The sequence below is a fragment of the Stegodyphus dumicola genome, chromosome 2, assembly GCF_044657685.1.
Source record: "Stegodyphus dumicola isolate Sdum_Otavi_A_Nest chromosome 2, ASM4465768v1".
Lineage (NCBI taxonomy): Eukaryota > Metazoa > Arthropoda > Arachnida > Araneae > Eresidae > Stegodyphus > Stegodyphus dumicola.
The window spans coordinates 237,462,107-237,485,791 of NC_140769.1; the positions used below are offsets into that span (position 1 = coordinate 237,462,107).

Here is a 23,685-nt window from a genome sequence, read left to right on the forward strand (position 1 = left end):
AATATTATAAATATTTTAGAGCTTTCAAAAAGTGTGCAAAGTATTCTTAACTCATTTCGGATTAGTATCTAATGAAGTAAACAACAGCATCCGAAGCCGCAGAAAAAAAACTTAAATCTCAAAACTGTGTAAATCAAACTGTAATTTTGCTGCAGCATTACAAGAAGTGAACTGTTTGTATATTATCTGTCGCAAAAACAATAAAAAGTTTGTTTTAATTGTAACTTCAAGTCAATCGCTATATTTATTAATAAATACTGAGCAAATAAACTTTATTATGCATCTGCAATTAAAAATAACCTTGCTACAACCGAACCTCAGAAATCTTCGCTTGCAGTCGTGTCCAGTGTGCAGCGCGAAGGATGAAAGTATAAACTGTTGTTAAGTCACGCGATTCTGTTGCTGACCAGGTCATCAAAATTCTCGAAGGTCACGACTTTAATTTAAAATCGGTTTTCAAATTTTGCCTCTTTCCCCAGTTATCAGTAAGTATATTTTTGTGATAGCTTTACCATGCACTTGCATGAATCTATGTTCCTTCATGCATTCGTTTTGGCTTTTAATCTGGGACTTAAATCTTAAGCAAAGTCTACGAATAATAATATAGCCTACGAAATGTGTTTCATTAAACAAATGTGTCTTAACGCTAACGACCGCCTCACGAGCTTAGATAGCTATCATCTTCATTAAAAAAAGATGTCTTTGCAGAGCTTTCATTGATGTCCTTGAACTCTCATTTGTTTTGACTTTCACCCTGCCTCATTATCTTATCGACCGCTTATACATTTAACGCTGTTGTTCCTCCCCCCCCCCCTGTACGATTTCTGTAGCTGGCTTTTGTCTTAAGTATGACTTCTTTTCTTTTACCATCTTTTTGTTAAGGACATTTCCCCCCTCCCCTACCTAATGTAAAAGTAGGAAAATTTTAAACTTCCAATATCCCTGTTTATTGCTAGATGGTTGATGGCTACTTTAGAGCACATGCATTTGTTTTTTAAAGCATAGGAATTTTGAAATGTGAAAGAAGAGCCTTTATCATTAAAAAAAAATTAATTAAAAAAATCTGATAGAGATTTTAAATTACGTCCAAAGGGGCGTTTTTTTAACGTTTTGTGTGTTACTTTTATTTATTAAATATCATGTTCTTTGCACTTAAACTATAGAATTGAGTTCAACAGCAATGTCGCAAAGTAATTTTAAAATGAGCATATCTTTAAATCTTCCGATACACGGTTCCTTGCGCTGAAGATAAAAGGTTTTCTTTCCCCATAGAGTGTTGCCATTGCTCGCTTTTAAATCGTTGACTTTGTTAATCAAAGTCAAATATGAAATCTGTAATAAAAGAAGTTTCAAATTTGGGCTTTCAGATGCCCATATTCGTAGTAGGGCTACGTCATTCAAAATTGGATAGCTCTAGGTACCGTTGTTTTATCACAATGCGCGAAACGTACATACATTTATGCAGATTCTTCAATATTTAATATCTTCAAATATAATGCAGGACTTTAACATTTCGTGGCAACAATTTGAAAAGTGTTATGCCGTGTATAGTGATTCGAAGCAAAATCGCAAAACGAAAACAATAGTCCTTCAGGGACAAAGCTCCTTTGGAATAATAAAATAAAAATTGCAGTACTTTGTTTATATTTTTTAAATTAAAAATAATTTTTCAGAATTTTCCGAAATTAATTTTATTTTGGTAAATTTTCAAAATTTATTTTTAATATCCAATAAATATAAACAAGGTATTGCAAATATTTATGATTTTATTTTGATAAATTTTTATAGGACCAAAAAATTTATGTATTTTGGTTATACTATCACTACATACAATATTTACTGTCACTAGGTATAAATAAAAAAAATTTGTGTATACATTGTGTTTTAAATCTTGATTGATTTAGACAACATAAGGATTTCAAGTAAAAACCCTTTTATTATTTATAAATTATTTTACTTTTTTGTGTGTATTTCAGATTATCATGAGGTGTTCTAGTACTTTTAATAAATTTACTTACTTCCTGTATATCATAATATTATGTGAAGTTTCTTTCTTGCGCTGAATATTTTGAGATTCTGTATGATGTATTCAGGGAAAAAGGTTTTACATTTTATTTTTTATAATAAAATTTTTGTCTGTAAGCAATGAAATAAAAAAAAAGGGGGGGGGAGAAATTTTTGTATTTTCATTGTGAAACAGATGGGATGATTAAGCAGAGTTCATTGGTCTACTTTGCCATTTTTTATTAGTATAATTGAATAAATTACAGAAAAGAAGCATTTTCTTTCATTTCAGATTCTGAACAAAAACCAAAGCCAGACTCCACAGATGATGGTTTTGTTGACAGTGAAACACTCTGCCTGGCTCGAAAGAGCCCACTGCAAGAAGTGAGACAGCTGAGTGCAATAAAAGACTTGGATCAAGATGTTCTTTATTCTGGAGTAGCAAATATGCCAGGTTATACAATATAATTTTTTTTTCATAATTAAATCAGTTTCTTCTTTAAAAATGAACAATATTTTAGCCATCAGATATTAAATAATATTACATTTTCCCCTATTACAAAACAAGCAGGAAAATGTGTAGGCCTCAGCGATTTAAATATTTATAACATTCTTAATGATAGATAATATTGCAAGGTATTTCTCCCACCTTCCTAGCATGCCTTTGTGGTGTGGTGGTCTGCGCACTGGGCCGGTATTTCTGAGGTCCGTGGTTCAATTCCTGCCGAAGGCATCGCTAATTTTTCATCTCTTCTGCTTCCAAAAACTACCTAATGTCTCTAGAAGTGGCGCCTGAACTAAAAGGGTTGTGAATGATGACTCTCCACGCTCAAGATTTGGCCATTGGGTCCCCTAAAATCCTCAGTTGCCCTGTAAGGTATTTCTCCCACCTTCCTAGTGTGCCTTTGTAGTGTAGTGGTTCTGCACGCTGGGCCCATATTCCAGAGGTCTGTGGTTTGATTCCTGGCGAAGGTGGTTGCTAATTTTTCGTCTTGCTTGCTTTCAAAAAAATCCTAATGCCTCTACAGACTTAATAGGTAATCTGAAACAAAAGCCCCCTTTTTTAGTATTTACGTAGCTATTACAGGCAAGATATGAGTACAAACATGTATTCCTAAATGACGTCACTGTGCATACAAAAGTATGTAAACACAACTAAACGCATGTCATGTGTTATGCTTAAAAAAAAAAAAAAAAAAAAAAAAAAAAAAACATTAGGGTCATGATTTGTATCATTGAGTATGGATAATAAAATTATGCTTAAAAATATCTTGAATTAGTTTTATGTATGACAAGGTGATTATTACAGTCTTATGAAGTTTTTATAAGTATTTCATATGCAGTAAATTTTTTAATGATGTTTCTTTTAATAATGCGTATGCGTTTCCTTTACTGGATGATTAAAAATGTCTGGCAAAAATATAAAAGTCTAGAGAAATGACCAAAATAAGCAGATTTTATAATGGAATATGTATCTAGAAATGTCAGGTTGAATTATTGGAAAAAGCAGTCTGCTACTATAAATCATTAAGGTCCCATGTGAATTTGTATGGATGCTTTTATATGCTAATGCAGAGCTTTTGTCTAGCATTTTATTTATGGATCTGATAAAATGCTTGTCAGTGTTAAAAGGGAGCAGCTGTAAAGGAGGCAAAAGCAACTAATTCCTGAGTACTTTTCTATTCCCAACCGCAGCCTCATAGATAAAATGCATGTTGCCATGTCATTCATGTTTGTATAATGCATTTTACTCAGATCTGCACAGGGAATAATAATTTACTTTACAGAATACCACTTTGTGACAAAATATTCTGTACCACTTCAACATGTTATTTCCACACATGCATTCCATTATATAATCTCCTTAATTCAGTTCTCTCTATCTGCATTTATGTTTCTGTCAGAAAGTTTTTTAATCACCTTGCGTATGTTAAATATATTTTTACATGTTTCCCTGAATACATTTTTGGTGTATTCTAGTTTTCCTTTGAATACATTTTCACACTTCACGCAGTACAAAACTAATCCCTCTCCACTTTTTTAAATGATAAAATTTTGTGTTATTGAATTATCCCAGGTATTTAGTTATATGCAGGAACATAAATTTCTTTTTGTATGAGATTTAATGAGTTTATATTATTGTTAATATTGGAATTTGCATGTCGGAAGTGTAGCAGTCTTCTCCCAAATTTCTCTGTGTAAAAAAATAATTTAAAAGGTCATTAAAATATGCCATCATTATTATAAATTATTTACAAAGTCAACTTCTGACATATGCTCATTTTTATAAAACAGGTTGTAGAGATTCATGCTCCAGGAGTATCATTTATATTTCTCTGAGTGCAATTCAGGAACATTCTGTAAGTGCTGTACAATTAGCAGAATTGCTACTTTATTTTCAGAGTATACCCAAGTGAGTTTTTTTTTCTTCTTGTTGAATATTGTTTCATTGGCAAATATTTTATTATCATATTATATTGTATATATCAAACTTCTGATTGTATATGTGAAAAAATTTAAAACAGAGAGCAGCAACATTTTAGTAAGAATGAAATTCATTAATAAGAAAAATTTAATTCTTAGTGATATTTTGCTTCTCTGTATTATATATATATATTTAAAAAAAAAAGTCTCAAACAATTTTTATTCTACATTTCAAACCATATGTCATTATCGGACATGGTGTAACCATTTTCTCATTAAATATCATCATAAGAAGAAAAAAACATACCATATAGAAGCTATTATCAAAATGCAATATTATAATTTATGTTTATATATTATTGTTATTTGTCTAAGACAATACACAAGCAATGACAATTCTTTGATATTAAAAATTTGATAAAATATCTTTGATATTAAAAATTTTGCTGAATTCAAAATAGATGAGAGCTTTTACTAAAATTTTTCTTAAAACTCTGCTTTTCACAAATTTTCCTTTGCAGAAAAATTCAAATGCAAGATTAAATTTGTAGAATATTATAAGAAATTTGTTCCTGTGAGCATATGCAGGTTTCTGCAACTGACTATATGCAAAAGAAGTGTATAAAATCAATAGTGCAGCTTAAAAAATCTGTGCTTAGTTCTGCAGATGTAAAACTTAGAAACATTTGATGTACAGTTCCAAAACTTACCAATCTCCCCCTCTTTTTTTGGGGGGGTAGACAAGAATATTGTTATGAAATGCCCAGCTGTGGTAAGATAGCTTCCCTGCAAAGCATGTTTTGTGTTGACAGATTTGGCGCGAAATCGCCCATTTGGTGACGGTGACAGGATTGGCAATATGCCATAGGCGGAGTGAGAACATTCTAGAACGAATTCATACTACCAGTTTTCCCAAAAATGTTCTCGAAAGCAGGTCAGAAGCTACCCTGCCTGTATGCAGAGTAGTAGTATATTGTGAAAGTATTTTCTTTCTTTTTTACTTTTAAACTTTTTTTTTTTTTAACACTTGTAAATTTATGTGATCTGAGCTTTTTTGTTCAAGAGTTGTGGTGGTAGTGGTTCTCTGTACTAAAAGTTTTCAGTTTTTGTTTAGATAGTATGCGTTAGTCAAAATGTTGAGAACCGCTGATATAGAATATGTTGAGTTCAATAGTAATGTTTTGAGTTGAGAGATCAGCTCAAGACTGATTGACTGGGAGCCGTACTTTAGTGCTTTGCCATGAATCTGTCTTCACCGTAAAACCCTGATAGTCTAAAGTCTACGTTGGTGATTGTCTACTGTGTGTTTGTCATAGTTTTACGATGACTGTAAAGTGTCTTTAGAATTGTCCTGTGTAATACTGATGAATGAATTGTGTTTTGATTCTTCATCGAGTATTGTCATCAATCACTCCAAATCCACGAACACATAGAGACCAATATGTTTCAAGTTAGAAAGAAGGCAATGAAAAGATATTTTTAATTATATATTTAAATATTTAAAAAATGTTATATATATTATATAATTTTAAAATTATTTTTTATTTTTAAAATTTAATTTAAAAATATTTTTAAAGTTATTGTAGCATGGGTATTATTTATTTATTTAATATTTTTAAAATTATTTTAGCATGGTTCGTATTTTTAAAGAAACTGTGCTTTTGTGTAAAACTACCTACAAATTTTTATATCTTTTTTTTTATTATTATTATTTTTTTTATAGGAGGGAGACAATGTGTTTGGGTTTCCTTGCTGTTGTAGATGGACGTGAAGCGAAGGTAGAAGAATGGAGTATTCTCCACAGAGCCCTTGCTCTTGTTGAGGTTTGTATTTATAAATACTTTTTGTTTGAATTCCAGTATTAGCTGTAAATTAGCATTTCCCTAATTATCAGAGAAATTTTGTATGTAACAATTTTATTCATGTATATAGCTATTAGCTCATTTGAATACTGAATTTATTGCTTTGTAAAATATTTTTCCACCATTAATATTTTTAGAGTTCTCTAAAACTCTAAAACATATACAGCTTCTTAGAGTGTATGTTAGTAGTATTTTAGAAGGACATGAAATCTTATCAAACTTTATGTAAACTTTTGCATTGAATGTATATAGCTTTTTGTTTTTTTATGTAACTCCTTAACTTATGCTGAAAGTTGAGAAACATGAATTATTAAATCTTCATAAATTTTGTGACAAATAAAATATGAATCATGTATGTAATTGCTTAACTATTCCTTTGCACTTATAACTATGTAGTATTTTTGTAATAGTTTCTTTTTTATGTAATAATTCTTCAGTAGGTTCAACGATGTGGACAAATATGCTGCTAGTGAACTTTCTTAAATTTTCAACATAATAATTCTTATTTATCTAGACATGCATTGAAAATTTTGTTCACTAAAATGAATTATTTGCAAGAAGAACATTTTTTATCACACTTTATCATTTAGGCAATGTTTTTTATGGATATTGGTCTGAAACAAGGACTGCAGAAAGATGTTACAATTCTTTGCTTGTTTGATTGCAAAAGTAGCATGTTAACCTATTTTAACAGACCCTGCATGTAGATCCTGCTTAGCCGTTTGAAAAGTGGTTTTTTATCACTGCCATCTCTATTTATAATGTTCACCTCAAGTACCCCCCTTTTTTATCATTACCATCTTCGTTTGTTTTATTCAGTCCAATGAAAATAATATTCTGTTGTTATCAACAGCTTAGTTGGTGCTTTTAAATTTGGCTGTATGTGTGTGGAAAGGTTGGGGGGGGTAAATTTTCACACTGAATGCAATGCTGTCTTATAACTCGAAGAAGGGCTTGTGGTTCAAAAATTTAAATATATCGATAAATTAAATACTATATTAAAGATTTACTTTTTTTACTTCTAAAAGATGTGTTGCTGTTGTTAACTTATAAAAATAAATTCTTACTTTTGAGTAAAATTAACCTTTTTATGGTCATCAATGAGCTTAGCTCTCATTCCAGTTATTCACCACAGTGGGTGCAAATGAGCACAATTTGAATTTCAAATTTATGACAGATATTGCACACATTTTGGAAGGAAAAAAAAATTTAATCTCCTAACTGCAGAAGGATTAAAGCTAAACTCAGAAGAACCTTAGAGAGTTTCTTTCTGTACTCTTTTATTGACAAGTATAAATGAAACAACTCTTTGAATTATTCACTTTATTCTAATGCATTATAACATCAAAGACATAAAGTCTTATCATTTCATAATACTGTGTACTTTCATGTTTTTTGTCCTTATTATTAACAGATTGAATTTTGTCACTTAAAAACTTAGATAATTTTTAATACCAAAGTCAACCATTTAAAAAAAAAATGAATGATCCACTTAACAGCATGAAAAGTGTTTTTCATTTTCTGTGTTTTCAAATCTCAACACAGGAAAGCTTACTTACTTAAATAGATGATTTAACTAGCAGCAGTACAGGATAAAATATTTAAAAGGAATTAATATTTTTGTATATTAAATCCAGATTTTACTATGTATTGCTTTACATGACTGTGTTCCATAAATTGATATTAAGCATTTCTATTGGTTTCTAGTAAATGACATATTTCTTGTTAAGTTCAATTTGCTCTTCCTTCCTCCTCCTTTTTGTTTGGTATTCTATTTTTCTTGACAAATTTCAGTCCATCATAATAGGGCCTCAGAGGCAGTAGTATTAATCACAGAATTTGGTGGGTGCATCGTAAAAAAATATATTTGAATAAATAGTTGACTTTGGGGGGGGATGCTAAAAGAACAACTGCAGGTGAAATTTTGTGTATGTTCATCTACAAATTGTTAACCTTAATTTTTAATGCATCATTATATTAATAATATATTTCCATCATTTTCAGATGAGGAACTTATATGGAAATAATATCTTAAGCCTTTTTTGTAGCCAAGCATATTTAACTGTATATTATTTAAATTTCCATATTTTCCATAATTAACAGGCCGGACTTCATTATATATGTATATATATATATATTGTTGCGTTTTTTATCTGACACCAATTGTTACGTTATTTTCTTCCTTCATGTTCGTACAGGGTTTGTGAGGATTTGGAGTGAATAATGACGACAGCACTTGACAAAGTATCAAAACACTCTTTATTTAGCCAATATTAATCGGGACAGCTCCAAAGTCAGTTTTTACAGTTGTCGAAGATCTACTATAAACACGCGGGAACAATCAGCAACACAACCTTCACACTGTCAGGCAATAACGGCGGAGACAGCTTCACTGCAAACCACCAGAGTACTCGGTCCTGAGTACCTGAGTACACCAGAGTACCACCCGACTCTGCTCGGTCATTCTCGAAACTCCACATACTCTCGAGATGCTCCACGCTACAACTCGCGATGCACTCGACGACACACAGAGCACGGCTCCCGACTTTTCGGTTCGGTCGTTCCCGGAGCTCAACTCGCTCTCTCGACGATGCACTAACCGCGATACACTAAGAAACTCCTTCGGTGAACTCGACGACCCACTCGGCACTCGCTGCCCGGCTGTCAACTCGATCGACTCCGCAGGGATTGACTTGCTAGGTGAGACACCAACTCGATACTAACTATCTCGCACTCAACGAGGCACACTCTCACTCGCCTTTTCGACGAGGCACTCTCTTTCAGCTCGCTAGGCGAGGCACACACACTAACTGACTGCAGACCAGCAGGGTTTATATAGCTTTCTGCTTGTGTTCGAGAACATTCTGGGCTCACCCGGTAAGAATTTGTTCCAGAAGATTCTCCATCCGTCCATGGTATGTCGCCAAATGGGAGATTTCTTGCTAAATGTGGCAACCCTGCCTTCCCTTGCCATTTTATGGCAACCCTAAAACTGCTTTGCGGGGAAGCTATCTTACTGCGCCTGGACATTTCGTAACACTATATATAATTTTTCAGCTATTTGCTAATGCAGTGTTTCAGTAATGTTACACATTAAAAACAACACCTAATCAATTTAAAATATAATATGAAAATTCAGCGTTAATGAGTTTATCCATTGTTTTGTCAGCTTTTCACATATTAAAAGATTATCAAACTTTGCATATTCTTATTTGTAATTTCACTGTTTGTTTTTATTTGTAATACGAATTATTAGCAATTGTTATATATAATTTTATATTTCTTATAGGAATGTATTCCTGGTACAGTCAGCTTAGTACTTGCTTTGCACAGGCAAAGCCATAAATCTGAACTGCTGACTTCAAAATTTCCAATTTTCCATATAAAAGTAAGATAGGTTTTAATTTATTTTTCACTCGTATGTTTTTTTTTTCCATTCTATAAATTTATTATATTGTTAAAACATGTTTTACTTAAGTTCTCAGTTTTATTTGAATTGTAGTATTCTAGAAACTAAACATTTTATTTCCTTATATTTTTTTCCAGTTTGAGCCAATTGTTAACGATAATCAGTTGCTAAATTACATATCTAAGGATCAGTTGTTGCCAGAATTTGGGGGAGTATTTGAATATGATCATGAAAGTTGGATAGATTTTCATGAGGTATGGTATATGCTAATTTTAAAATTCACCCTTCTTTTTGTGTGATATTCATTCAAAATTCTATGTTTTATACAGTCAAAAGTCATTAATTCGGACTCGTCGGGACTTCGGCGATTCCAGATTATCGATTTTTCCGGATTATAGCTCATCAGTTTAAATCTGGTAAGATGGCATGCAGAAATTATAAAATTAAAAATATGAAACCGTAATTTATGAAATAAAGAACAATTATTATCTAAAGGGTATAAAAATTTACAAAAAAAAAGCTTAATATTTATTTGTTTACTTTATTAAACATTTCTTTCAATGTAAGTTGTTTAAGTTGCTTTGTTTTATGTGATAATACTTTCTCTTTAATTCTATAAACAGACATAATTTCTTGTTCAGTTACAAAGTTCCGCTGTTCAAGTCCCGTAATTGCTGTGCCGAGAATACTGACTAACTTGTCAATCGAAATTTTTTCGTCTTCACTAACCTCTCTATCACCTTCTTCATGTCTTTATCCATTTTTTGCAGCAATTTCACTTTTTGTTTGATGGACATCGAAACATACTTTCATTTTGTAGATTCTTTGGGAGCTCCAGCATCGAAAATTCTATTTGACATAATCGAAAGTTCAAGTTTACTTTTATAAAATTGCTCTTACAGTCTGCAAAAAATAATAAGCGCAATCCAATTCGAAGATTAAGGAACAACACAATCATTAACATTAACTGAAATAGATAATTAGATAATTTTAGCTTACACCGTCCGTTATACATTAAACGCGCAGGTGAAAACGTATTCTGCACTTGCGCACACGCATATGCGCAGTAGTCAAGGTCTTACGCGCACGCGTAAAACGCCTGTGCGCATGCGCAGAAAGTTTTTAGCTTTGAAGTCCGGATTATGGATGTCCGAATTTACGACTTTTGACTGTACATCTTATGCAACTGCAACAAAATTATTCAGCTCAATATCAACCCAAAGCACTATAACTGTACAGGAGAAAGAACCAGTAATGATAGAAGATCCTAGAAACCAAAAATCAGGAAAAAAGCCTGATGATGAAAGTAGTACACTGGTGACGGTGTCCTAAAGAAAACAGAATGTCTAACAGAATATACAGAGTAAGCAAAAACCAGGACCCCTAGTCAAAGTTCTATTGCAAGCATGCGTTCAGGACGTCTAGATGACTTAGATGAAATGGGTGTTGAACAAGGGTTATCCCTTCCAAAACACCTTCTGCCCCGACAGACAAAAACCCCGTCTGTGTTTGTGTGGGTCTTATCACCTCCCACAATCACCTATACTTTGTACTTTCTTTGATGACCTCCCTTCAAGCTGTGGCGATTCAGATTAATATACACGTTTTAATATCAATATGCAGTATTTATTTACCCCCAAATGATCATGTTGATCAGTGAGGGTTGAACAGAATAATATAGCAGCTCCCAGAACCTGTTCTGCTTTAATGTGACCTTAAAATGCACATAGTACCTTATGGGGAAGTAGGGGCATTAATTCAAGGGTAAGACAGATCGAAAAATTAACGAAGATCCTTCTATTTGTCTCCTTAATAATGGAGAATACTCCTACTTTCATCAGCCGACTGGAACATTTCATGCAATTGATCTGGCTATTTGTTCTCCTTCTCTACTGCCCTTTCCTCTTTCAGTGTAGGAGAGAATCTCAATGATAGTGACCATTTCCCAGTGATTGTAAATATTGCAGGAGAGTCAGTGATCTCAAGACAACCACACTTACTTTACAATAAAGCTGATTGGGATCTTATTGCATCTTGTGCTGTGCTGACTGAAGAAATGGTAAACAATGTGGAGATTGATGCAACAGTAAAAATGATCTCTGGTGCTATTGTACATGCAGCTGATCTCTATATTCCGAAGTCCTTGACAAAGTTCCCCAAGCTTGCTAAACCCTGATAGAACTGTGATTGTCATGAAACTTCAAGAGAGCAAAAGAAAGCTTGGCGTATATCTTTCGTCGATATCCAACACTGGCAAATCTTCTGGCCTTTAAAAAAGCTAAGGCATATGAGTGAGGTGACAAAGTCAAAGAAGCCCTATGTGTCCACTGTTATCTTCTCAATGTCTAGCAAACCGGTTTGGGAAAGTGTCCGCAAAGCCTCTGGATTATATAATGATTATTCCTTTTCTGCTCTAGAAAAAGATGGAAAGGACTGGAATCTTGGCCAGGTGGCAAGAACTCTGGGAATGTCAGGCTTTGAACAAATTAAGGCTGATAAAACCCAATTTGGAGTGCTGGGAGTCGACAGGGAATCGAAAGAAGGATGTACTGCTGGCTCCGCTATGAACTGGTCACTGCAAACTGACACATCAGTAATGAAGGAGATAATGAGCCTATTTGTGACATTTGCAATGTTCCCATTTCAGTCAATTCCTCTTGCATTGCTTTAAGTCAGAAACGTGATTATCATTTTAACTCTACGAATACTAATTTAACAGGTCTCATTGGAAGAAATCCCCATATCAACCTCATAAGACTTTTAAAAGTCATCTCTTTTTATCATATGATTTGAGTTATTTTTCTTTTTATCCTTCTCATCAGCATTACAGGATATGATAACAATTCATATAATGCAGTGTTTTATGCATTTGAATTTTACTCACCGTTCTTCTGGCACATTCAAGGTTTTGTCAATGATTCAAGGTTTTGTGCCAATAAAAGTCAACTAACCAACCATGTGTAACATGTACATGAGCCAGTTTCCCATAGAAAGTCCTCAATGGAGGCATCTTTTCCCCCAGGCAGATAGCCCAAGTGTGCTTTGCCGTAATTAAATAAACCAAACCAAACCTTGTACATCTAAGTTGTTTGAAATTCACACTATCAACTTCTGTTCAGTCAGCATAACGTGAAAGAAAGAAATTTAATTACTCAATTATATACTTTTATAAAATTTTGTTTCGCCATCAGTATACTTTAAAGAAAGAATAACTAATATAAGCCACACAATTAAGGAGGAATTATTTTCTTTTTCTGCTTGCATTGCTGTTAAAAATGGTTTTTTAAATTTTGCTGAACTGAAAGTACCAAGTCTACTAAAGGTACAGGAGAAAGCAATATGATACAACCAAATGTACAAAAAAGCTCATTTTCGTTTATGAAAAAACGTTATTTAGATTTGTAAGCATTTGTTGTGACTTATCTCACTTGCTTGACAGTGACATCATAAAAAGACCACGAATTCATCATGGCTAGGTCAAGATTGGAAAGATTGCACCTGTCATTGACAAAGCCTTGATCCACATACAGGTGTCGGTATGATTTCACTTATTTCTGCCCCCGTTTTGAAGGAGAGCACTACAGGAAAACAAGTCAGAGGGTCTCCCACCCCTCTTTCCCTACCACCAATTTCTCGAGAGGACTTTCGACTAGCTGCACGTTTAGAGTACCTCCATGTCGCACAGACACCATACATTTACAAATAACCATGCCTTTTCCATTTGAGCCTGGTCCTTCAATATAGCAGTAGGCTCTTCCTAACCACCATACCTTCTGGGCAGCTTGTGGATATTTAATATATATTTAAAAAATATTAATGTTTAATTATTATTAATTAGTATTAATGTTTAATATTTATTTGAAGAAATTTAATCAAGGTAATTCATTATTATTATTATAACTATAGTTTTTGGACCCTTTTATTGTGAGCTGCCATCAGACTGGTTGTCGTTTGGTTAAACTTATTCAAGACTTGCGCTCTGCGCAGTTGCCGTCCACTCTAACCAATCATTTGATAGAACAGCAGAAAAAGCAAATTCTTGATGTTTTAGAGAATGAACAGCTGCGATATCTTGAACAAGAAGGAGCAACTTTTCTTGAACATCTGGAAAAATATCGAGAGAAGTTCAAGAGTAATTTAGATTACGAGTAAGTACATTTTTCTTTAGATTTTCAAGCAGTATATATATATATATATAACAAGTACAAAATCATTATCTCATTCATATAAAGCTCATTTAAAATTATGAAAATTCAGTTGTAAACAAAGTAAAATGATTAATTATTGCTGCAATATATATATATATATATATATATTGTACTTAAATAATTAAAATGTTCATAAATGTTACTAATCTTAGCTTAGCCTTTTTATTTTGTATTTTAATTTATTTTTAACACAAAAAGGGCTCTTAGTCTTGCAGTGAGATTTTGCATCTGTTCACCCACTATAAATATATTGAGAGTAAATTAATGGTCATAAATGTGATTAATTGTAGCTTAGCTTTTAATTTTTTTTTTTTTTTTTTTTTTTTACCCAAAAGGGGCTCTTACGTCTCGAAATGGGATTTTGCATCAGTTCACTCATTATAAACATTAAATAATTAAATAATGATGAATCTGCATTTATACATCTCTCGCATTGTGAAAAAATGACAGTGTCTAGAGCCATCAAATTTTAAATAATGCTGTCTTTCACCCAAACATGTGCACCTGGAAGCCTGAATTTTGAATTTGTTTTGTTATTTATTTCTGTAAAACTTTTCAGAAATTTTTGATTAACAGCAAGCAGTGGCAACACTGTACAGAATAAAACACTTTTATCTCTGGTGCATGAGACTGTTTATTGTGAATTCTGAAAATATGCTCTTTTTAAATATTTTGTGATTTTGTTGTTCAGTTTATTTACATGGCACAAGTGCAGAGAACAAGACATTTCATAAACAAAGTAGTTAACGCATTAAAAATTAATAATAAACAGACAAAATAAAAATTGTTTATTAGCCATCTTACTAATAGAACTGAATATTAAATGACAAACTGAAAAACATATAAAAATGTATGCCAACACTTAACAATCCATCAAGAATTCTAAACATATGTTGTTATGCAGCTTTTAAATATTTTGTGATTTTGTTGTTAATTTGCACAGGGTTTAATTTCGAAAATTAGAAGTATCGCAGCCCTATGGAAGACCGTCAGCAAAGAGGAACAAAAGTAAATAAATGAATAAAATGACTATTAAAATCATTAAAAAATTTTTAATTAAATAGTTAATTATCATCAAAGTAATTATTAATTAGTTAATCAATATTAATAATTAATATCTATCAATTATTTAATTAAATAAAAAGTAGTTAATTATTATTTATTTAAATAATTAAAGATTTAAGTAATTAAATAAAATGTAAAAAGATAAACTAAAATTTAATAAGCGATTTTTAATATAATTTTATTGCAAAAAGTAAAATTTTTTAGATCAAATTTCTACTGAAATTGTTGTTCAGTTACATAAAAGAAATGCCGTAGCCTTCTTATTTACTTCCGGAATGCACCGGAGATGATTTATGATTATCCCCAAAATTAAGAAGTACCGGAGCCAGGCTCAAGTGTGCTCTGTCACAATTTAAGCTCTGAATTTGCATTAGGCATAATTATGAATAAAATGATGCTTAATAATTAAGCTGAAAAGAGAGAAACAAACAGAAAGTTGGTTAGCAGGAGTGAGTGATAGAGCAGACGAGTAGACTGTGAGCTCAATTGATGGCATAAAATGGCCTTAACAAACCCTTTTGGTCAACTGTTAAAGTTTAAAACCCTTTTTATCCATCAGTTAGTATACTTAATTTGTTCTAATGTAATATCTACATATATAATTCAGTTTCCTTAATGTTGAGTTAGCAGATCTGTTGTTTAGTGTTGCTTTCTTTGTTATACTGTGTTACTTTCTTTCTATCATATGTACATTTATACATATGTACATTTATTTAAATGTTAATTTATTATTTAGTTAATCTTTATGATAAATATTAAATATTTCATATACTCTTTTTCTCTTGTATTTTGTAGCTTTATATTAGATAACTAGCATATCTCAAAATGGGTTTGTTTTCGTATTTTCTCATTTAAAAAATAAAACAGATTTGAATTCATTTCTGTTAATAAAATTCATGTGGTTGATATTAAAATTAGATAGTTTCAGAAACAATGAAAAAAGTCTTGATAAATAGTTTGATTTAAATACTGTATGTAAAGAAGTACAGTAACATTTGTTAAATGTATTAGTTGAAAATGTACATTAAGAATGTTTATTTAAAGAATTCCCTTTCCTTACAATCAGTTTTCCAGGAAGTACTCCAAAATCAAATTTCATATTTCATTTTCATTTGCATATATTTTGCATTTTTGATACCTAAAGTAAAATTTTAATTTATGTACTTTCATATTAAAAAAATCCAGAGTGTATGTTTTTTTTAATTTTGTGATTATTAATGAAGTTAAATTCTGGTAGCATTTAAAATCTTAAAGCATATATTTCAAATTTATATGTTTTTAATGAACAGAATTTTATATTAATCATGTTGTTCTACGTGTTTCAAAATCTTGCTGAAATTCATTAGTTTTCATTAAATGCTCTAATTTCTGCAGTATTTTTCGGTATACAGTATTGAAAATTTAAACTCTTGAAGAAAAGTTACTGGCCCACCAGCAGCTGAGCGGTAAACTTGCTAAATACTGGTAGTTTAGTCCATGTTAATGAGAGGTCTGACTTCATAGGCATTTTCTCTGTGTAATGTGTATACTAGCCAATTTCCCTTAGCTCTCTATGAGCACTCCTCCCCTTGGGCAGATAACCCTTTAATGCTTTGCTAGAATCAAATAAGCCAAACTGAGTACAATTAAAAATAAAGTACTTTGTAATCCAGAAAATGTTTAATTTCCCATAACATGTTCTGTCATATGTGTGCATAATTATGTATGGAAAAAAAAGCTTTCATTTCTTTGAATTAAAGATACTGCATTTGAACTGTGCTGTGTAAGTATGCATGTATATTCAATCTCTGTTCATTTCGTTCTTCATGTAGAGAGGCAGTAGAAAAAAGTAAGATGCTGTATAAACAGTTGAAGAAAGTTGTCCAAAGGCTAGCAAGGTTAGCTGACAAAAGATTAAATAAGTTGCAAGAGTGCATGTTGATGAAAATGTTTGAAGAAGAATCTAGTCAGGTATATCCTGTTTTATATTATTTCATCACATATTAATTATTCTCATTCTTCATTTGAAATAGTAGTTGGCATTTTCAGGTATAAAATATGCAATCTTGTGTGTGTGTGTGTACATATATACCGGATGAGCCAGAAGTTTGTTAAAACTTTAAAAATTCATGAAAAAGGAAGAAATTACGATAAAGAAGTGCAGTTTGCAAGAAGGGGCTCATAAGAAAGTCAGATTTTTTTTAGTCTCAAATGTCACTGGTAGAGGGTGCTGATGATCTGACACACAATGAACAGTACAAAGTTCGCTCCATTCGTTTATTCTTTCAATAACAATTGTTCAACATGACCTCCAGAACATTGTACGACACAGCTAAGGCGATTCACAATGCCTGTTACAGCTGAACACAGCATATCGGAATGAATTGCCGAAACCTTATGACAGATAGCATCTTTGAGTTCAGCCGATGTTGAAGTGGTTGAATGGTACACAAAGGATTCCAAATAGCTCCACAACTAGAAGTCGACCAGAATGAGGTCAGGTGATCGTGGAGACTATGTGATCTTACCACCTCAACTGAGCACTCTGTCTTCACCAGAGGTACTCAATATGAATCGTTTTACAGGATTGACTTAATGAGGCGGTGCACCATCCTGCATAAAGCTTATTACAGATTGATTTAATGCGGGCACAAGTTTGTCATGCAAAAGCCAAAAGAGTGAAATAACGGTCAAGAACTACTGTGCATATTTTCCAGCTAGATATGGGACACGGTTCTTTAATCCTCTGAGCTTTATGACCGGCTTTATCTGGTCATTAGAAGTTTTGCTACTTGCCATATATTAGCTTATAATTTAAGATATTTTGCTTTCTTACTTTCTTTAACAACGTAAATATCATCTTAATGAATTTAAGTTTATGAAAATACAGACTAAAATAAGTAATTATACAAACTCAATTAATAAATGCTGTTTAAATACCGGTCTTCATGACGGATCTAAAATACTGCGCCGCTCAGAGCGTTAAAGAAGAATGGTCCAGCAATGAAAGATGAGATAAAGCCACTCCAGACTGTCAGTTTTGCTGGAGGCAATGACTTCGTCATACATTCACAAGGATTCGGCATCACACATATACGAGTGTTCTGAGTGTTGACATCCCCTTGTAGTGTGAAGTGTGCCTCATCCATCCAGAAAATGTTGGAACAACCAGTGAGGGTCACTTTCAATTCTTGCCATAGTCCACTTAGCAAATGGATCATAGCTGTGTCTCCCATTGTAGCTCGTGCAGTAATTACAATTAATAGGGATATAGAATCAATATTCCGTGGATGATATATCAAATCGACGAGTGAGGCACATCCAATATCCTTCCAGCCATCCGAGCACTGCTATTTCCTGTGGATAATTCCTCCACTATCATTCATAGTGGTTTCCACTGTAATATCGCCCCTTTGCCAGTGAGGGTCATCCATGTCGTGGCCAGTCTTTCAAAGAGCCAGTTCCTTTGAGCCATTTGACAAGCTTCAGTATATCAGAACACGGTATGGGGCCATTCTTTGTCTTCAGTTCTTTCGCATACGAAATTTTCACAATGCAACAGTTGTTGACTCTCCGTTCAAACAGAACAACTTAACCAACAACACTCGCTTGGATAATGATGACATTCTGAAAGTGAATTAGAAATCCTCATGTATCACGGTTTTTTTATTGCAAGATTAATTTGCATAATTCTGCTGAACCTCTTGCATGTCAGCGCTGACATTTTTAACTAAAATTTGTTTTGGTGCTAAAAAACATCCGACTTCCTCGTGAGTCCTTTCTTGCAAACTTCTGTTTTAAATTTGAATCGCAGAATTGAAATCCAAAAAAAGATAATTATATATTGCTTCTAATTAGATGTATTTCATTCTGGTTTTCAATTTAAATCAACAGCATCGTATATTTAGCACTATTAATTAGTTTTAAGTTCTAGATTTGATATCAGTTTTATTTGGCTATGATTATTAATATGCCAGAGTCATGTTAGTCAGCATTTTATGGATCATGTTTGTGAGTATTATGCGGTAGAAACTTCTTATATTGGGGGGGGGAGAGAAAGAAAAACGAGATGGTTTTAGAACATTTCTTAAATTAAAACCTTTTTCTATATAAATATATATTCTTAATTGATGTTGTTTGTATGATGCAAAGAATAGTACCTTACAGATCTTTTACTTTATTCTCATATGAGGGTGTTATTTGTATGTGACCTTATTATACAATATAAAAGTATGAAAGAGTTTAAAAGCATCATAAAACAGTGTCTTCATAATGTTCAGTTTATGAAATGATTAAAATACAAGTAATTAAATATATTATAAATGTTTTGGGAAAATGTGGATCACTTAGTAATTAAATACAGTGAAACCTCATTACAACAATATTTTAGGGACCAAATAAATATATTGTTGTAGAGAGGCATATTGTTATATCCAGGGCCCACATATTTTGAGCATTTAATAAGAGTTTTTTTTTTTTTTATTATTATTAGTTTAAGGTGCATAACATACTACTTTTAGGTCTATATTTAGAAGAAATTAATTTGTAAAATACTAATAATAGTGGTTTAAATACTAAAAAAATAAATAAATAAGATAAATTCAGAAAATAAGCACAGAAATATTCACATACCTGAAAACACTTTTTATTGAAAATAATCCAATATTTTTGTTTGTTTATTGATTTTTTTAACTGTTAAGTTCACCAATACTGTATGCATTGAGTCTAGTGCACGAAAATGTTCTTCATTTGTCGAAAAAGGCTTGAAAAAAATGTCCGTAAAGAATTCATAGATTGAAGAGCTTCCTGGGATGACAATAAGGACTGCGATGGGCCTGTATTATCATCATCATCAATATCATCATCATTGTTTCCTATCTCATCAGTAATTTCAGAGAGAATATCTTCATCAGTAACTCCTGCGAAAACCATAAGATCATCATCTGCTGTTAAAATAGTCTTCTATACTAATTCCAAACTTTTTACCGCTTGTTTCAAGTTGGGATACGGATTTTTTGATGTGCAAAACACATTCTTGATCATCTGAGAGATCATTGTCTGTGGAATTTTCATCATTTTCAGATTTCTTATCTTCCATAACACAAAGACCGGCCTTTTTCCAGCAATTCCGAATGGTTTTTTCTGTTACTTCCCACCAACTTCCAGCAATATTGTCACACGCTTCCTTGACATTTACAGCTTTGAAAGGGTCTTCTACTTTATTTTCAAAGTTTACAAGTATGGAGTCCAACAACCGTTTTCTGTAATATCCTTTGAAGTACTTAATTATGCTCATATCAAGAGGCTGTAAAATTGAAGTGCAATTGGCAGGGAAAAAAGCGATATTTTGTAGCTTTGGAAATGACGTGTGAGCACCGCAGTTATCTATCAACAAAACGATTGTTTTCTTTATCTTCTTCATTTCATTGTCTAACTTCTGTAACCATTCGGAAAAAAATTTAGACGTCATCCAAGCCTTCTTATTTGCTTTATACTCCAAGGGAAGACTTTTCACGTTCTTAAAGCACCTTGGCTTCAATGATTTACCAATGACGAGAGGTTGTATTCTATGCGTTCCTGTCCTATTTGTACACAGAAGAACAGTCAGTCTCTGCTTTGATTTCTTCCCTCCATAACACTTTTCACCCTTGAATGCCATTGTTCGATCAGGTAGGAGTTGGAAAAACAGCCCAGCTTCATCTGCATTATAAATGTCTTCTGGAGCATACTTTTCTAAGATTTCTTTCATCTTGTTTTGCCACCATTCATTTGCGTTGTTTATCGGGGCTGACTTTTTCTCTCCGTGAACTTCTTGGAAAGTTATTCCATGATGATCTCGAAAATGCATTAACCAACCATTGCTAGCTTTGAAAGTTTCGTTCCCTAGCATTGCTGCAAATTTCTGTGCTTTTACACATAATAAAGGTCTATTTATTGGGACAATTGTTGCTCTCATCTCTTGAAACCATTTAAAACAGCAGCATCAATGTTTTCATTTGTCGCAACTTTCAGTCATTTTCGCTCTGGGTTAATTTCATTTGAAGTTACAGCATCTTCGATTTGCTTTCTCTTCTTTAGGAACGTTGCAACTGTAGATTGCGATAATCCATGTTTCTTAGCCGCATCAATCTGCTTCATTCCCTCATCAATATCATTGATAACGTTCAGTTTATCTCGAAAAGATAGTTGCTTTCGCCCTGCCATCTTAGGGAACAATATCGTCTGAAAGAAAGAAAAGTTTAAACCAAATGTTTCGCATAGAACTCAAAATCGTTAAAGACTATAAAACAACCTTTGAACTCACTTTTCAGTACGTCACTTAACAACACCCCGCCTCCATCTCCCCCTGTTCCTCTAACAAAGGGCACTTGTTCTGTGACAAGGTGACCAGCCAGGTCTAGATGTCCTTAAAACTTATCAGAATTCCAAAGCTTACTGGGAAATGAGACTAGGCATACATTTACACTTCAACCCCCTCACCCACTCCAATTCCCAAAAGGGTGGTCTTCATCTGTTTTGAAATCTGAACAATAGCTATTTATTCAGGGATAAGTTGAATATCCACAATGAGTCTTAATAGACGGAAAAAATAACAAAAGAAAACGAAAAAAAAAAAGCATTTGAAAATCAAAATATTATTATAAAGGGAGAAAATAATACTGAAATTTAGATTGAAAAAATCGTTTTACAGAGGTTTATTGTTCTAGAGAATATAGCAATATTGAGGGGAGATTAACATTAGTTTATATGCAAAATCAACGGGACCACAAAACATTTTTGTAGTAGAGGGAGTTATTGTTGTATCGGGTATCGTTGTAGCGAGAGTTTACTGTATATTATAAATATTCAGTAGGAAAATGTTGATCACTTAAGTTATATGTTGAATTAATTTTAAGCTCCTGTTCTCCACATTTTCCAGTGTGTGTTTTTACACTCGTGTTGGAATGTTGTTATCAATTCGAACTTTTCTAAGCTGATAGCAATATTTTTTATTCAGTCTTAAAGATTGAAGGACATATCAAATCACTTCAGAGAATAATATAGTTTTTACAGAGAAAATTCTCTACAGATGCAGAAGATATTTGTATGTTTCCAAGTCTCAAATCGTTCTCTTCCTCTCAGTATTTTCTGTTTTCCAACAAGTAAACAACATTCAAGAAGTAAGCAATATTGAGGGTTAAACCAAATCTCCCATCTGGAGCTTTCTTTTCTGGTCATTAGGTTAAATTTGCCTGAAGATTTCCTGTAGGAGCTGACTGACTGTTTCTCTTCTCAAATAAAAGTAAACCTGTTAATTATGAACACATGGTATAATGTTCCGATGTTGTTACTGTGGGATAAAATCCAGCATGTGTCAGTTTTGAAGTAATAGATGTTAATTTAGTCCACCTTTTTGAGACTAAGTTTCCTGATGCCTTTGTGACATGGGTGACTTCAGAATTTGTGCTGCTAAAATGTATGTCCAAATTTGCTGCTCAAGCACCTTCTAAATGCTTTCATAAACTTGTCAAGAATATAAAATGAGTAAGTTTTGCCTCTGGAAATCAAGTGCATATGTTCACTTTCATATCTTCAAATATTAATTATTTTCAGTAAAAAAGTGGTCATTCTCCAAAATTGTATTTTTTGGGTAGGAAGAGCACTGAGGTGTTAACATAGTAATCTAGTCTTCCCCTCCCCATGTTTGAATTTTATTCCAGATCATGATGATTTATTTATTGATCATGATGATTTATTTTATTTGAATTCTGTCATTTTAAGAAGTAAAGGTCAGGGCTATTCCTTCAAATTTACATATTTTGTGATGATACAGCCAAAGTTGTTTCGTCTCTGAGTTAAATATTCATTCTTTTTCACTATCTGAAAGCAAATATTTATTGAATTGAGTAACAGCATATCACATATGTTGGCCTTGATTTTAAAACTATGATGATCTGGCTTTGGATAGTGATTGCATAGCAATTTTTGAATTGCTATGTGTCAGAATTCACTTTTTTGTGTAATGAAACTCTTTTAGAAAAAAAGGAAAATTCGTTGCCTGACTGTGTAGTGCATATTTTTTAATGAAACATGTTTTGTTAAGATGTTATAATTTATTAGTTTCTATCTATTATATATTTTTAAAAAAAATCATATATTACTGACCTATAATAATTTAAGTCCTGATTAAACCAGTTTCTTCATTGCTGTTTTTATAAGCATAAAAACATTTATTGATACTTAGTGATTGCATAATCACATGAAACTATACTACCAGCAATGAGATTATTACTGAAACTGACTAGAAATTTCTACAAGAAATCTTGGAAGTGAAGCAGCATAATAAAAGGCAGAATAAGTATAACGTGTGATTTATATGGTGAAAAGAAATTGGAACCACACCACTAAAAGCATTTTTTTATTACTAAAGATATAGTTGCACCAAATTTTTATTTTTTGGGAAAGAAGGTGATTACCTAAAAATCTTTGTCATATAAATATGCTTTGATGAAGCTTTTTTCTGGGAGAGGATCTATTAAGGTGCAGTATTATACTTTTTTTAATATACTAGTAACTAAAATTAAAACTCTTCATAATGACTTGTTAATTAAAATTTTTGCCATTTTGCTTCATTAAAGTAACCTAAATTTAGATCTGAAAGTGTAGTTTTTGAAGACTAGATTTGCCTTAAAAACCAGTTTTTGACATTAGTGGTCATATATAGTATATATATAAATTAGAGATGATGCTTTTT

The 23,685-nt window shown here is 32.4% G+C and overlaps 1 protein-coding gene across 2 annotated transcripts in view; it reads left to right on the forward strand.

Moving 5' to 3' along the window:
- Nucleotides 1-23,685, forward strand: part of LOC118197537 (puratrophin-1-like) — a 329,078-nt gene that overhangs the window by 279,364 nt on the left and 26,029 nt on the right. For both annotated transcript variants that reach the window (XM_085811921.1, XM_035369057.2), the window contains 7 exons: nt 2,297-2,458; nt 4,300-4,417; nt 6,152-6,251; nt 9,580-9,678; nt 9,837-9,953; nt 13,606-13,847; nt 16,784-16,922. In XM_085811921.1, coding sequence (XP_085668047.1) covers nt 2,297-2,458; nt 4,300-4,417; nt 6,152-6,251; nt 9,580-9,678; nt 9,837-9,953; nt 13,606-13,847; nt 16,784-16,922 — 977 coding nt within the window. The remainder of the gene's footprint in view (nt 1-2,296; nt 2,459-4,299; nt 4,418-6,151; nt 6,252-9,579; nt 9,679-9,836; nt 9,954-13,605; nt 13,848-16,783; nt 16,923-23,685) is intronic.